The sequence below is a fragment of the Copadichromis virginalis genome, linkage group LG4, assembly GCF_057382275.1.
Source record: "Copadichromis virginalis isolate Kocher_CV1m ecotype Utaka linkage group LG4, C_Virginalis_male_GT1.1, whole genome shotgun sequence".
NCBI classification, from domain to species: domain Eukaryota; kingdom Metazoa; phylum Chordata; class Actinopteri; order Cichliformes; family Cichlidae; genus Copadichromis; species Copadichromis virginalis.
In genome coordinates this window covers 19,179,418-19,194,473 of record NC_140621.1, presented here as the reverse complement: position 1 = coordinate 19,194,473, position 15,056 = coordinate 19,179,418, and the positions used below count along the sequence as shown (strand labels likewise).

Here is a 15,056-nt window from a genome sequence, read left to right as displayed (position 1 = left end):
TTCTCTGATCTATTCCACATTATTACACAAAATGTTCAAAAACCCAGGACATGATAACAGGATAGTAATACTGAGACTGAGTTTAGTATCCAGGCTTAGGGTTCAGGCAGACTAGCGAAGAGCTTGACCAGTAAATGGAGGACAGGGTAGATAGTTTAATGACAAACAATGAAATATTGTTTACGTTTGTTAACATGTTTAAAGAAAAAGATGCCTAAATACAAGAACACAAACAAGGACCTTCACCAAACTTGCTGCAAGTTTGGGGACAATGATATCCAACAGCATGTAAGCTGTGAGGGCCCCTGATAATGAATGAGAAGACAGAAAACAGTGAGACTTGCCTCTGGCTGAAACAGGGCTACACTGAGACAGGGCCTCAGCCAGTTCCCCACAATGGCATTGCTACAGGGAGAAGAAAAATCTGGGTTTTAGCACTACAGCCTTTAATGATCTGGATGCTATGCACCTGTACAATGCTTTCTATCAGTGACATGTACAGAGCATCAGTAAAAGACTGCCTATAGATAAAAGACAATATTTACAAGCATTTTGCATTTCATATACAAGATATCAATGTTTACTGTTCACCTTCATAATAACAGAAGAGCAGTCACAATGCAGTTTATACCAGGAGTACAAACCTGTTGTGACGTCTCAGCCCAGCAACATCCCACAAAAAAATCTAACATTTCATTACAATACAGTTTCACAGTCATACATATACTAATAAATACCTCCTTTATTTAGAGTTAAGGGAGTAATTGTTCATACAAATATCAACACAAAGACAGAGTTAGAGCATGAACAGGTAGTAGAAGCCCTCACCAAACAAAGTTGGGGACACAAGTCCAACAGCACTATGTGCTGTGAAGGCCTCACCGTTTAGCTTAGAACAGAAAGGTATTTACATCAAACTTGCCTTGATAAAGGGTGGGTACTGCCCATGTAACTCCAGCGCCTTCACAACACTACGAACCATATCTACTACACTTCTATACACCTAAACATGAAAAGGAAAAAAAGCCACAAAACAGAGATGGTTTCAATCAGAATCAAATCACACAGGTCTTTGATAGATGCAATGTAATATTTCCCATGCCATGGGATGTTTACAGCTCCTGTCTTTGCTGTTTATTTAATGTCTCTTCCTCATAGCTCAGTAGCAGAAAATCAGTATACTTTGGTAATATAATACCAATACTGGTTTCTCTACTAGCCGCTGAGGGCATTAGAAAAGGGTTGAGAGTCCAAACCTATTGAAGAGAGGGAGACTTCAGTAGTGGCCTCCAGGAGACATGACAGGGGGTCTCGTGACAATGGTTGGCCGTGGAGGGCCTCCCTGGTACACTGGGGGAACAACAGGAGGGGCCTGAATATACGGAGGTAGTCGCCCAGGTATGTAGCCTGGCATCCCCTGCTGTGGCCCACCATACTGACCTGCAAGGACCAGGCTCATTGGTAAAAACATAATTTTTACTGCAGCCCTTTTAAGACTCTACAAACATTATCTATAGAGCACTTTCTAAAACAATTAAAGCTGAAATAGAGTTAAACATTTTCAAGACTACAAAAAAATGAAGCCAATTAAATTAAATTATTTGGTTTACAGTTGGCCTAAAACTACCAGTAGTGTATACCAGGTATGGGATGCCTCATGCTGTGCTGCTGAGGAGCCATCATGCCACCCACTGACGCTGCAGCACTGGTGGTCTGGCCTTGACGGGGAATACTGCACTGGTACTGGGACAACTGAGCCCGAAACTCTTCCTACGGCACAAAAAAAGCAAATAAAAGTGATTTGACACTTGACATGTGTAGCTCAGCTGGGAGGAAAAAAACAAGAAAAAGATTTGTTTTAAATAACAAACACATTGCATAACTACTTACTTTAACAAGAGTGTTCCAGCTAGAATACTTACCAGTGAGATATCCTCATCAGGGTGGATCAACTTACTGGTTGCACTGGAGGTGGTGAGCGTGGCAGGCTTACTGGTTACTGTGGAGGGAGGTTTGGAGACCGTACTGCTGCCAGCATTTGGGCTGGCCAAACCGGTGGAGGACTGAGTGTAGGCTGGGAAAGTGGGCTTTGCGAGGTCGGAGGTGGTGGAGGGGGGAGTGTGAGGGGACCCCGACACTGTCTGCTGACTCTGAGGGAAGAGACAGGAAAGCAGGTTAGAGACACTCAGCAGAAAGACCTTTGAATTTCACAGGGGGGTCAATTTTAGTCAAACTCCAAGATTACTCCAATGATATCGATTATTTGGTCCTTTTTAGCCTTGGCATTCATAACGTTCATGAGCAGGAATAAAATGCATTTGTCTGGAACAGCTATAGACAAAAAGTTTAATACTTTGATCTCTTCCTTGTATCCGTAATAGATGACAATCAAAAAGTGTTTCTTTCATGTGTTCTTTTTTAAAATGAGAATTTATGACCCTAGATTTTTTTTATACTCACTAAACTGTAAATTTACATTTTAAAATTTAAAACACCAAAACAAAACCTTACAGGACAAATTTTGTAAAGCAGCACAAATATCTAATTCATCTGACTAAACAAGCTTTTACCATATTAATGCCAAGCCTATAAGATGGATCTGTAACATTTTACTCCACCATTGTAACATGATAAGAAATCTTTCAAAGTTTGACTAAAATAAAACCAGTTTCTTTAGATCTGCAGAAAAACTAAAAAAAAAAAACGAATAAAGTGCTGAGCATGCTGTCATATTTTGCCCAACAACAGAAGCCCATATATTATACATATCCGCATAATTCTTCACTTTAACATTTGATTTTAAGGTGATGAAGCTATTTTTAATATTGAGTGAATGCAGATAAATTAAAAAGCAAATTAAAAAAATAGCTAAACATTTTAATTAAGAAAAAAAGAAGAAAAAACAGCTTTGCAAATGAAAGAGATTCAACCTGCCCGCCACAAGCAAACTATACACAGTTGTGTGCATGCCAGCTGTAAAGCAGCAGGTTGTCAGAGTAAAGAGGGCAGACAGCCTCATACTTGTGAAGTGCTAGGGAACAGAGCTTTAGGGGAAGCGGACTGAGTGTCTGCGCTTGGTGAGGCTTTACTTGTACTTGCAACTTGACCGGCCATCTGTAGCACAGGAAAAAAGTAAAGAAAAGTAAACAGAAAAGTCTTTCAATTAAAAGAATTCCTGGGTAAAGTCTCCTTTTTTAATCAACCCGTGCAAGCTTAGACATCTCTTACTGAAGAAAACTGTAATGTCCTGTCAGAATGCTGAGAGGAGGTGAAAACTGTGCAGCGATAAAAAGGTGTCAAGGGTTTTACCTGCCCAGCACTCGGGAAAAGAGGTTTTGTGACATCAGGTTGCACCGACGGGCCAGCAGGAACTGCAGGTCTGGGCAGCACGCCTGCAGCAGGCGGGAGCTGTGGCATGTGAGTGATGGCTGGACGGGTACCCATTGGAGGAGGAATGCCTGATACCAGCAGAACAAATTAATTCCATGTGTGCAAACACCTCACTGCAGTAGTGTTACGTAGTATTTAAAAATATTAAAAAGAAATAAATGAAACTGAGTTACAGAGATCTAAGTGGATCCTGAGGGTGTATGCTAACAAGGCATTACCTGGTGGTACACCGGGCATCATCGGAGGCATCATCCCACCCATTGGGATCATCCTAAATACATAAGAAAACATGATGTTTACAATATACAATATATATAATATATAGGGTTTGACTGATAGAAAGATTTGATTAAGAATGACAAAGATTTACCCTGGAGGCATTCCTGGCATTACAGGGGGCGTCGCTGGAATCATGGGTGGCACACCTGGCATCATCGGGGGAATTCCTGAAGCAAGTAAAAAAATTGTACTTATATCAAAACACACGATCCTGCCACTTCATTATGTGCACCGGGGGAATAAGTCCCAGTGGCCAGAATTGTGGCCAAAGACTCTAGGTCCTGTCTATTGGTTAGCTTTAGAAAATGTGAAGGAGATTTTAAAAAGTCAAAAGAAATTTCACTGTCTAGAAATTTCAGTTTTTTACAGCGTGCTCACAGTAAAAAAATAAATAAATAAAAAGGGGGAAAAAAGAGGGAGAATAAACAAACACATATTCTGTCACATTTAGTTATTACAGTTTAAGTCCAAAGTGTCTGCTGAAAGATTCCTTAATTCACTACAGGAACGTCACTTTATCATGCAAAAATAAATGAGACATGCTGTTAAAATTTCAATGCTTTTTCAAATGTTAATAATCTGATGGATTCTGTTTGCAGTTTAACTTCTTTATACTGACAGAAAGGGGAGTTTCACTGATCTACCCCACTTATGATCAAAGTGTGCCGAATGTGGCCTATAATGCAAGTTGAGTTTTCATTGATAAATACAATATATTACGCCCCATTGTGGATCAAATAGTTACTTCAGATGAGACACAGGAGGTCATTCAAATTCATGTAAGAGAGTACCGGTTTAGCTCACAATAGTTACGACTCTGACCCGAGGAATCCCTTTGTCAGTACCCTCGAAGGGATGTGTGTCTATGTAACGTACACCATGTGGTTTACACGTTTTGGCTACAAGCTATGTGTTGCACACATAATGCAATTAGCATCTTTGATGTTTGATACTTTATGTAAACTTACAAAACAACAGGAATGAGGCTCAGTATTTGGGAACCAGCAATTAGATAATTTTGCACCAAGGCGAAAAAACAAAACAAAAAAAAGCATAAATACTATGTTGAACAGCCACATGGGGTCACCATTGAGTCATTCAAACACCAGAGGCCTTTCTCATTTCTCTAATTCGTGCCTTATACACTGTGACGGATGTTTCAAGGATGTTTCAGTTCCTAAAATGCTTTCAGAAGAAAGCGGAGACGAGGCTTCCCAGAAGCTTAAACCTATAAAAAGAGGCGAAGCACACAGCTGGAATACACAAACCACAGTGCAAGGAAGACTCTTTTTTTTTTTAGCATGACCACACTTTCTTCCTTTCACTATTTTTGTGACAAAAACAGGTCTATCTTGTGGCACAGCAACTAAATTAACATTTATGAACACTGTTATAGCTAAAATAATAAAATACATCTCTGTCAAATGCTACACATAAATTACGCTGAGGCTCCTTCCTTGCATCTCAAACTAAGACATGAAAAAGAAAGTAGGACTCCATTACAGTGTTACAACAGTCTTGAACATTGCAGATCAAGTTAAGTATCTGTTCCCCACCTGAGTAGCTGCCTGGTGGTAATGCTGGGGTCCCAGATCCAACAGGAAGCATACCAGGCTGGGTCATAGGGGGGACATAGCCAGCTTGTGGCTGACGTGCAGCAGGCTGCTGAAAGGAGGGACCGGGCTCATCGTCGTCATCATATTCATCAGAGTCATCCTGGTTCTGCTTCTTCTTCTGAGTCTCTGAAAATCAGGATGAGCAGAGTCAGACATGTAGCTTAAAGAGATGGATCCTGAGATTATCGTGGTGTTAATACCTTGGTTCTTCTGCTCTAACATCCTTCTCCTCTCCTCCATGTCTTTCTCTGGAATACCCTCCATGCCGTATATCTCCAGTTCAATATCTATTCTTCCAGGTATTGCATTAGGAACTCCATCAATGGTCTCTTTATGTACCTACACATGTGAAGTGGTACAGCGTGGTAACGTCACTGCACGAAGACACGATTTAGCTTCACTTCACTTGCATTATTATCGTTTCCTCACCTGCATACAGTGGATGGCGAGCCCGGGGCCGGTGTACAGCTTCTTATGACAGATGTGGCACTTGAAGTGTTTGGCTTTCTGATGCTGGATGAGAATCTTTTCATCATCGAAATCTCTGTTACAGTACCTGAGATAACGGCTGAGGAAACTTTGGATGATAAACTCGCTGCACTTCCAGGTGAAAATATCGTTTAGTTACTACAGATATTTTTAATATGTATTTTATTTAGTATCGCTAAAAATAAGCTGAACAGCCACATGCCAAGTAAACAAATAACTGTCATGTTAGCTAAGTGTTGCTTAAGAGCTGCTAATTCACACAACCGTTAGCTGGCAAGACATAGAAACGGGTGCCGACTGGCGTAATATAACAGTATAATGTAAGGTGTGCTAAAGGATACCAACACCAAGGCTTCATCTGCTTTTTCTTCTTCCTGCCCATGATTTTAGCGTTGTCAGTTCACTGCCTGCTAAAAATAAAAACACCTCACAGCGATGGCGTCAGCTCTCCAACATCCCATAACACACTGCGGCCACCTCTGTGATTTAAACAAACACTCACCTTAAAACCTGTTAGGACAAAATAACTATTATTAAAGATTATTAAAGTATTTGACGATACCTGGTTACCTTAAACATATCTGTAGGTTCATATACATGTGATATTTATTTATTTATTTATTTATTTATTTATTTATTTATTTATATCTGTTATTTAAATTATCAGCAGCCTTCTTATGGAATCGTAAACTCTAGAGATAGCTGTGTAGACCAACAGTTTCTGAAATACTCAGACCAACATGTTCAAAGTCACTTCAATCACATTTTTTCCTCATTCTGATGCTCGGTTTGAACTTCAGCAGGTCGACCTGACCACATCCACATGTGCTGCCACGTGATAGGCTGGTTAGATATTTGTATTAAGCCGGTGAACAGGTGTACTAATGAATAAGAATACACTATAAACATGTGCAGGTATTATGCATAATATATTTACAAATTAGTTTAAGGATACAATATTAATTCCTAATTATCAATTTCTAGATGTCAAATTATTAATTATTAGCCTGTTATTATTAATTTACGACACAGATTTTAAAAAATGAAGTAAATTCAAAACTACAAGATTGAGCTATATGAATCACAGTATGCAAAATAAGCCGATCATAACAGAAACACAAGCAAGATATATTTAAAAAAAGACGCCAGAGTTACATTGGCATTAAATAAAGATATTAAAAAACGTTGCAAGATTTAATGGGTTTTAAGCTCTTTCGTTATAGGATGTTACCCTCGCTTTTATTTACCTGGTCGGACCCAGGAACTTCCAGCAAACCACTTTGAAGTCGGACGTATTTGGAAACGTACAAAGAGGACATGCGCAGTAGGACCATAAACGAAGCCGTTGTTTGTTGGCTTTCAGTTAATATCAGTCAGGGCTTGCAACGTTTACAGTCCTTTTTTTCATATTAAAGCAGCTCAGCTAAACAATAAAGTTTGTCCTTGTCATCTTCCACTGTAGCCGCTGCTAGCTTTCTCCGTGCAGCATGTTTGCCTCCCAAACCTCGTCCTTCCAAGATTCAATCGACGTGGAGGAGAGAGATGACTTTGACAGCGAAGAAATAGCTGGATACAGCCAGAAGATTCAGCTGAACTGCTACTACACCATCTATCTTTATCAAGGCACAAGGTAACCGTGGCTATTTATCTGCTAGGTTTCTTCTTTGCAGAGCTTTGCTGCAACCATATGATACCTATGGTTCTGCTTCTTGCATCGATAACTCGAATTTAGGAGCATGTTTAAAATCTTAGGATTATTACTGTGGATAACCCTTATCCTCCTTTTATTTCTGAACACAGCCAGGAAAGATATCTCTGTGTAGTTTATGGTTTTATTTAGCTGTATTTGTCCCTTCTCATGCTATTATGCGGGTAAAGCCCACTTTATACATTAAACTCTAACCAGGTGATGAGTAAACTGTCGATTGTCTTAGATCTGAGGCTTCTGGGGAAAATGTGGCATGGAACCAGAGACGAGCAGACTCCACAACCAGTCAGGAAGACTTTAGGTAACGAAGGAGCCAGCGCCTACCTCCCACTTGCTTTGCCTGGTTTCTCTCTGGCTTTCTTTGTTGTGCATCAGTGTTTCCACGAGCTGCCACCGGCAATCCGATTAACATGGATTCAGTGCTGTTTTCATTCATGGTTTTTGTTCCAACTGGTCATCACTCTGCTTCTGAGTTACGTGGCCTTAAGGTGCCTCCTGATCTAAACAGTGGCTCCACTTTTATGTATCAACTACTGTTGGTAAAAAAAAAAAAACTAATAAAAATAACTTTGAATGTCTTTGTAGAGTGTGGAAAAGTTTAACAACTATGTGACTCAGTTGTGTGTTGTGTGCTGCATATTGTCATCAGCTTTCTCCATCTCCTCTCCATTGACTTCAGTGACTTCCACAAACTTCTCATCCCTGCACTGGCTGTTTTTATCCACACTGACTCTCTGCTTTGCCCACAGCCTCACACTAATTGACAGCAGCCTGCCATCAGAGGCAGAGCCAGAGCTGCGGACCTACATTTCAAGGAGGCTGAGCAAAGGAGCCCTGCTTGGAGGCATGGGCAACATTGCCACTGTGGAACTCAGGTAATAATTTTACATACAGCAGTGGTAAGCTTACACACACTCAATATGCTTTCTTTGAACTGTTCTTCTTCTGGTGTGGAATGATTGTACAGCTACATCTTTAAGAACTTTAAAAATAAAACAAGAATTGGGTGCACAAGCTTCAATTTATTTAAGATTTTCTCTAATCCACACAGAGTCAACAAGCTTCTGGCTTAACTTCAGCTGGATATTTGAGCACATGTTTTGAACCTCATCTCGTTTGTTAGACTTGTGCAGGTCATGATGTGGAAGCATATTATGTATTTATATCAAAGTGAATATAGCCTGTTTCATTTAACCATACTAATGAAAAGCTAAAGTTTAACTGGAAATATGTCTCAGCAGTGGAAATGTATACATTTATTAACACAACCATTCTGAATTTTTACTCGACAGTATTCCAGAGCAGGCCGTCGGCTGCTACTGCTGCCTCCTGGAGCAGGAACGGTCTCCCGAACAGCCGGATTCCGATGGAAATGGATATGTCATCTGCTTTATGGGAGGGTCTGAAAAAGGACTGAATTTATATCCTTTTGTATAAAATAAGCCAAAGTTCTAAGTAAATTGCTTTCCAGGACTATTATACGTGATCCTCCTTGCTGTTACGGAATGTGTTTCACTGCATTGTTGTGGTGCGTCCGTGTTACAGTTCAAATTCCTTGACTGCATACACATTCAGATTAGAGCTTGATAAGTACGTCCAAGGCCTGCACAGCAGCCTGCAAACCCCAGAGGTATGACAGTGCAATAACAGTGTAACTGTGTACCAATAATATGTTATAGTATTATCCGTGCAAGACTGACGTGTCCCACTTTGTTTGTGTTTAGCTGCAGAACCTTGAGACGGAGGTGCGCCCCTATCTGAGTCAGTGGTACGAGGAGTCTGTGATGCACATTCATCGAGTGGTGCAGCTGGTCCAGAGCAACATCAGCTTCCTGCTCCACGCTGTGAGTCCTTTCTCACCACTACACTGTTTACTTATTGAAGTATGTCCAGTAAAGATAAGTGCTCACAAAGCAAACACTCATCTGATACAAGAGAATAAATAATTAAGATAAGAATGGAGGACTCAAGAATAACACTGCGAGTTGCTCTAGAGAGGAATTTTGTTTAATAGGTACAATACTCCATGAGACAAGTGTTGGAATAATATCAGAAGCTTGTGACATAACCCTGGTGAGGAAGACATTACATAACAGTTACCAAAAAGTGTTTCTAGAAACAAACCTCGGTCACAGGTGGTTTGGTTTGCTCTCATTTCAAGAATATTACATCATTTCTATCATCAAATCACCCCTCACTTGATCCTCAAGACAATTAATAGATTTATATAAAATGTGTGGGGCGCTAAAAAAACAAATTGAATTAAGCACAGGTTTCCATAACTACAGTGAGACTTGCCAGGGTTTCCACACATTCACTGTCTGTGATCAGTCTTTATCCTTTTTACACGTCTGAAAAGTATTGGAACTACATATACTCACTGACCACTTTATTCAGTACACCTCAGTAGTAGCAGGTTGGACCTCCTTTGCCCTTCATAGAAGAATAAATTCTTTATTGCTTAGATTCAACGAGGTGCTTGAAACCTCAGTTCATTTTGACATAATTACACCAAGGAGGAAGATGAGTGTTACTTTGGTTCTGGGTGAACTGGTTTTGAAATCATGGTTTAGCTGTCTGTTTCCAGCTTAATTCATTTCAACCTCTAAAACCTTGTGTGCACAGGCTCTGAGTCACACACATGTCGAGGTCATCAATTCAGACGAGAGGACGAAGGCTGACGTTTCCAGGTGAGTGAGGTGACGAAGTCCATGCTGATCCTCATGTATCAGGTCTGTCTTTCTTCCTGTTGTTCATGTTCAGCAGTTCAGTGTGAAGAAAAAAAGCATCCACTTCATGCTCTCAGGTTCATCAAAGCAGCCAGTTTGCAGGGACTTTCCCAGCAAGACACCACGACCGCTTCTCTGTGCAAGGCCATCTCAGAGGACGCACAGTCTGCCCTGATTATAGACTGCTCCACCAGCCCACCCACACTCACAAAAACTGGTAACTCACACACTGTGACATGTATGTAGTCTGTCTTTGTAATGTCTGAGAAACTAATAAAAATGTTTTGTCCCCTCAGTCAGTAACCGTTTCTGTGATGACTGGATTCAAGCATTTCTGAACGCTGCAGAGCGTTGCAATCCGTTCCTGCTCAGACAGATTCTGGAGAACTTTAAACTTAAGGTGGGAAAACACACACACACAGACTGTAGTTGTTTTTTTTTTTACTTGTTGCCTTTTTTTTTTCCCATCCTCGCCTCTTCCCTTTTTGTAAAACCCACTACTTTGTCTCTCCCCCTGCAGGCCATCCAGGACATGAACAGCTTGAAGCGCTTTGTGCGGCAGGCAGAGATGAGTCACTACGCGCTATTTCGCTGCTGCCAGTTCCTGCAGGGCTGCGGAAACGGGGACGTGCTCCTGCAGAACGCCCGGGCCGAGCACAGCGACCTGCCCGAAGCCTGCAGCATCATCACGGTCCTGGAGGAGTTCCTCAGGGAACAATCCCAGGCCCAAGCGTGATCCCCGACCGACGTGCACTACCAGCAAACCTCACACTACAATCTAAAATATCAGATATCCTGAGAGAATCGCAGCTGTCGAGGCTGCTGCGTAATAAAATGTGTAAGTTATAAAACTGTTTTGGAGACTGGTGGTCAGACTTGGAATATACTGTACTGTAAAGCAGTAACAGATTTAGTAGCATCACTGTATTAACAATGACAACTATTAACGCCAGCTGTAATTCACAAATTATAACTTTCTAAGGACATTACCTCAGTGAAGATAAGTACAAATTGAAGAAAAACAGATTGTTTAAACTGCAGTTGTTGAGTGGGTAGTGCAGCTTGTGTTGTGTATCACGATACTATGAACCAAATATTATTTCTGGTATTTTTGCTAACTGACAAAGATGACAACAGGGCGTAGCGTGTGGCTTATTTAATTCTATTCTTATCAATTCATTAATATTTAGAATTTATTTTGATTGTGAGGGGAAAAAATTACTGCGACTGCACAAATCACTTTTTACGCATTGCTTGTTACATACGTGCGCCTTGTTTTTGCTTGTATTTCAACACAATATATGCACTACTAAATTATTTTAATGAGTAAGGATACTGTGTGTGTACCAACTGTATGTTTAGTCTTACTCTGGTAACGGAAAGAAAATTGTCGTATTTGTAATGTGTGAATATTTTTGTTTACATTCAGTATCACAGCCTTCATCAGCTCACAGGCACCACGTGATCGCTCGCTACATCACTAAACTGAGTGCGTGGCGTTTAAAGAGTTTCCCACAAAATAAATGAAATAAGAGATTAAAAATACAGATTTGACAACAAGCTCATAGTAGACTTTTACTTTCTTTCCTTCTTTTAAAGTGTTTTAGCATTAAGCTCAGATCATTCCCATTAAATCAAGTCCAAAGTGTGTAATACAGCAATATCAGTAAAGTATAATGGTGTATACTTTTAAACTGTGAACCAAGTTTGACATGTAAAATGAATTGTTTTTACTTTTGTGAAACATAGTGTGACTGACCCTGCAGTTCTTTGTGTGTACACATTTCTGTACAGCATGTTTTCTCTACCTATAAATATGTGTTTGTGGTTCTCTGGTCTTGTATAGAAGGAGTAAATAAATACCACAGTTGAACCTCTGCTGCGGTCGTATCTGTTGCCTAGTTTTAGACGAAACATTGAACAAAGATGAGGGATATTATTTACATTTGTATAAATAGTACTAGTATCCAATACTGCTACTTCTAGTAAAACAAATAAAATACAGAAATGAACAGTTCCCAAGGTTGACAGCGTGTGGAGCTGCTTGTGCTGATGTTCTGAAACCACAGCTCAAATCATCCACTTAGTTCCTTCCTTTGGCTGCAACCGATACAATGAAACTGTGTGCAAGTGCATTTCACAGAACTGATGCAGTTTTTACTGCCTGTCTGCCTTTACATACCAGCATCAAAACAAACTATTGCAGCACACGTTAAAAGTTCTCATTGTGTAGAGTCGGTTGGGGGGAAAAAAATAAACCAGAGTAGAAGACGCGATTAGTTTCATTTAAAACTGAAACACAAAGATAAAGAGATGAAGCAGCGACGGTCTTCCAATCCAAAGCTGGTGAGTTTGCCGGCCTCCACCGATGCTCTGAAACTACACCTCATATATTCCAGTAGGTTCCTTCCTCTGGCTGATCGTCTGCAGATGCAAACAAACACTGTCAAATGAGTTTATGAAGAACTGGGTTATTTAATTGTTTAACCGGGTAAAGTCATAGAAGTTACCTATGGTGTGATCAGACATGGTTCTCAGGAGTGAGCTTGGCACGTCATAGACACTCTCTGCGAGGGTGTGAAATGGATAAAACATCAGCAAACAACAACAAATATTCAGACTTTTCACTTCTTTCCTCTACAAGCAAACCAGTCTCACCATGACACTCAGCAGTCTGTCTGTAGGACGCAGGGACATCGTAAACGTCCTCTTCTGCCTCTGCTGAGCGGTTCGCCTTACACAACCCTGAAGATGTGACACACATTAGAGCCCCCTCTTGGACATCTGCATGCTCTTATTGTGAAAGCTTAACTATTTCAAGAAAGTTTTTGGTCATACTGTTTCTAATAGGCAAAACATCATAGTGTCCTTCTTGTCCGGCTTCTGCACTGCTCATCTGGCTGGACCACTGGGGATCGCTGGGACAGTCATCTGAGAACAGCAGCATTTAGCAACAGAAATAACAATTCAAGCTGTGATGGTGCAGAGAGACAGTCATGATCATTTTTACCGTTGCGATTCTGGTAGGCTTTCCCTGTGTTCTGATAAATGTCTTCCTCGCTGTCCTGCTCTATGGGCTGCCAGGTGTTTTGGGGCTGAGAGGTCTCCTTGGGTCGCCAGGTGTCTTTGGGTTGCCAGGTGTCTTTGGGTTGCAAGGTGTCTTTGGGTTGCAAGGTGTCTTTGGTGCGGGGGCAGATTTTATGGGGTTGTGCGTAGATGTAGTCGGAGGGAGGGGGCGCAGAGAGGGGCCGAATTGGAAGCTCCTCCATGACACTTTCGCGGTGTGAGCAGATGGGTGCCATGCTATGTAGTCTTTCTCGCTGCTCACACACATCAAGTCTGAGGAGCAGAAAAAGTGAAAGGTAAAAAAAAAACAAAAGAAAGAAAATTTGCCGGGATATGATTGTAAATTCAGATCTTACTGTGCGTCCTCAGAGACGGAGGTCGTGGGGGCAGAGAGATGCATGGCCTGCCAGAGGTATCCCACCCACTCCTTCCTGAGGTCCTCCGTCTCTGCTGCCTGCACCACACACACACACACGTGTCCAGTGGTTGAAGAGGGAAAAGGATTGAACTTACAATTGACAACATGCATATCAAAATTAGAAATATGACATTTCTAAAACGCAGTAATGACTCACCAACACTTTTTTCTTCCCATTTGTCATGGTTATTTCAAAAATAAAGCGCTTCCTGTCAGCTTTCTGGACCTCTCGCACTGACTGCACCTGACCCAGAGGACAGATGACACATTTAGGTAATCCAAACTCACGTACAGGCGCAACAGCTGCGGAAGTACCCCAGAAATCACAAACAGACTGGAAAATATGTGCTAGTGCATTTCAGAGAAGTGGTGCTCATTTAAAGAGAAAGGCTGCTCACAGCCTTAAATACAGCACTTTCCTTATTAAGAGAAGAGGTTAAAGCAGTCATGTGTGAGACTGGCTTATATAGTTGTAGAGTAAAATGAAAGAATACATTTTATTTCACATTATTGTGAGACAACTTGTGAGTGAAGCCATCAAAATGAATGTAGTTCATCAGAGGCATCAATTAGTGAGGCACCACTGCTAGTGCTAACAAATAAAAAAAACACTCAATAAAAATGCTTACTGTGGTTAATTTGGGCACTTACTGCCACATGTGCAAAATCAGCTTCCTGTATATAAACTGTAATATTCAGGGATATGAAGGACTTACTGTGTATATGTAGTAAAATCCTCTCAAGCTCGACTGCAAAGAGAAAAACGTCCAGTGTGAACATACAAAGCAGTGAGATCTTTACAAGAGGCATTTTCTATTTCTACCTGTAATGAAACCATAATTAAATGGGAATTACTAATTAAATAAAACAAAAACACTTACAGCACTTCCATTCTTCTTAGTGTAGAAGAACAAGGTTGTGTTTTGAAGCCTGAACCAGTATGTGACCCATCTCATTTTCTACAACCACAGCAGAGAGTGCCCAAAGTCACTTTCTAACAACAACCGTAACGTTCACAGTAACTCAAGGGCAAAAGGAGCTTTATAACTTACCACCGTGTCTTTTCTTTTTTGTAGAAAGCTCTCAAAAAGCAGCTCGGTCCCATCCACAGACATGTTAACCTTCAGATTACAATTTCACACTGTGGCTGCCAGTTCTTGCTACCTGTGTGCGTGTGGTGAGACTTCCTCATCGCTCGAACTGAGAGCAGTATCGCTTGCAGCCACATCACCTTCTCACTTCTGCATTCTGCACAGAAGTCCTATCTGTTTGAGTTCACGTCACAAAGCTAGTACAGCAATGACCATTTCTACTATGACTGCTGCTTCTATTCAGTGACACACACACACACACACACAAAC

At 40.9% G+C, this 15,056-nt stretch overlaps 3 protein-coding genes across 6 annotated transcripts; 1 reads left to right on the top strand and 2 right to left on the bottom strand.

The window, feature by feature from the left end:
* Nucleotides 1-135: 135 nt before the first annotated feature.
* On the bottom strand, nucleotides 136-6,274 carry LOC146711242 (BUB3-interacting and GLEBS motif-containing protein ZNF207-like). Of its 4 annotated transcripts, none has more exons than XR_014920132.1 (12): nucleotides 6,116-6,274; nucleotides 5,715-5,841; nucleotides 5,486-5,624; nucleotides 5,226-5,411; nucleotides 3,761-3,836; nucleotides 3,609-3,661; nucleotides 3,310-3,458; nucleotides 3,022-3,114; nucleotides 1,923-2,150; nucleotides 1,641-1,770; nucleotides 923-1,440; nucleotides 136-405 (listed from the first exon to the last, which is right to left on the bottom strand). XR_014920132.1 is itself a non-coding variant. In XM_085454015.1 (12 exons), exons 1-11 carry the CDS (start codon nucleotides 6,154-6,156, stop codon nucleotides 1,277-1,279), a joined length of 1,386 nt encoding a protein of 461 aa, XP_085310141.1. In that variant the 5' UTR covers nucleotides 6,157-6,274; the 3' UTR covers nucleotides 136-1,003; nucleotides 1,257-1,276. The 4 variants fall into 4 exon arrangements, 3 of the variants coding, with proteins under 3 accessions (XP_085310141.1, XP_085310140.1, XP_085310142.1); XM_085454015.1 differs by having other exon boundaries at nucleotides 136-1,003; nucleotides 1,257-1,440; XM_085454014.1 differs by having other exon boundaries at nucleotides 136-1,440.
* Nucleotides 6,275-7,072: 798 nt separating this feature from the next.
* Nucleotides 7,073-12,089, top strand: lg4h17orf75 (linkage group 4 C17orf75 homolog). The gene is made up of 10 exons (XM_085454019.1): nucleotides 7,073-7,404; nucleotides 7,709-7,783; nucleotides 8,232-8,357; nucleotides 8,775-8,903; nucleotides 9,052-9,112; nucleotides 9,207-9,326; nucleotides 10,108-10,172; nucleotides 10,289-10,428; nucleotides 10,508-10,611; nucleotides 10,732-12,089. The coding sequence occupies exons 1-10, from the start codon at nucleotides 7,262-7,264 to the stop codon at nucleotides 10,945-10,947; spliced, it is 1,179 nt and encodes a 392-aa protein (XP_085310145.1). The 5' UTR covers nucleotides 7,073-7,261; the 3' UTR covers nucleotides 10,948-12,089.
* Nucleotides 11,335-15,049, bottom strand: LOC146711240 (uncharacterized). Its single transcript, XM_085454017.1, has 10 exons — nucleotides 14,748-15,049; nucleotides 14,577-14,654; nucleotides 14,412-14,444; nucleotides 13,853-13,939; nucleotides 13,634-13,731; nucleotides 13,222-13,550; nucleotides 13,050-13,142; nucleotides 12,870-12,956; nucleotides 12,722-12,778; nucleotides 11,335-12,635 (listed from the first exon to the last, which is right to left on the bottom strand). Exons 1-10 carry the CDS (start codon nucleotides 14,808-14,810, stop codon nucleotides 12,598-12,600), a joined length of 963 nt encoding a protein of 320 aa, XP_085310143.1. The 5' UTR covers nucleotides 14,811-15,049; the 3' UTR covers nucleotides 11,335-12,597.
* Nucleotides 15,050-15,056: the final 7 nt, after the last annotated feature.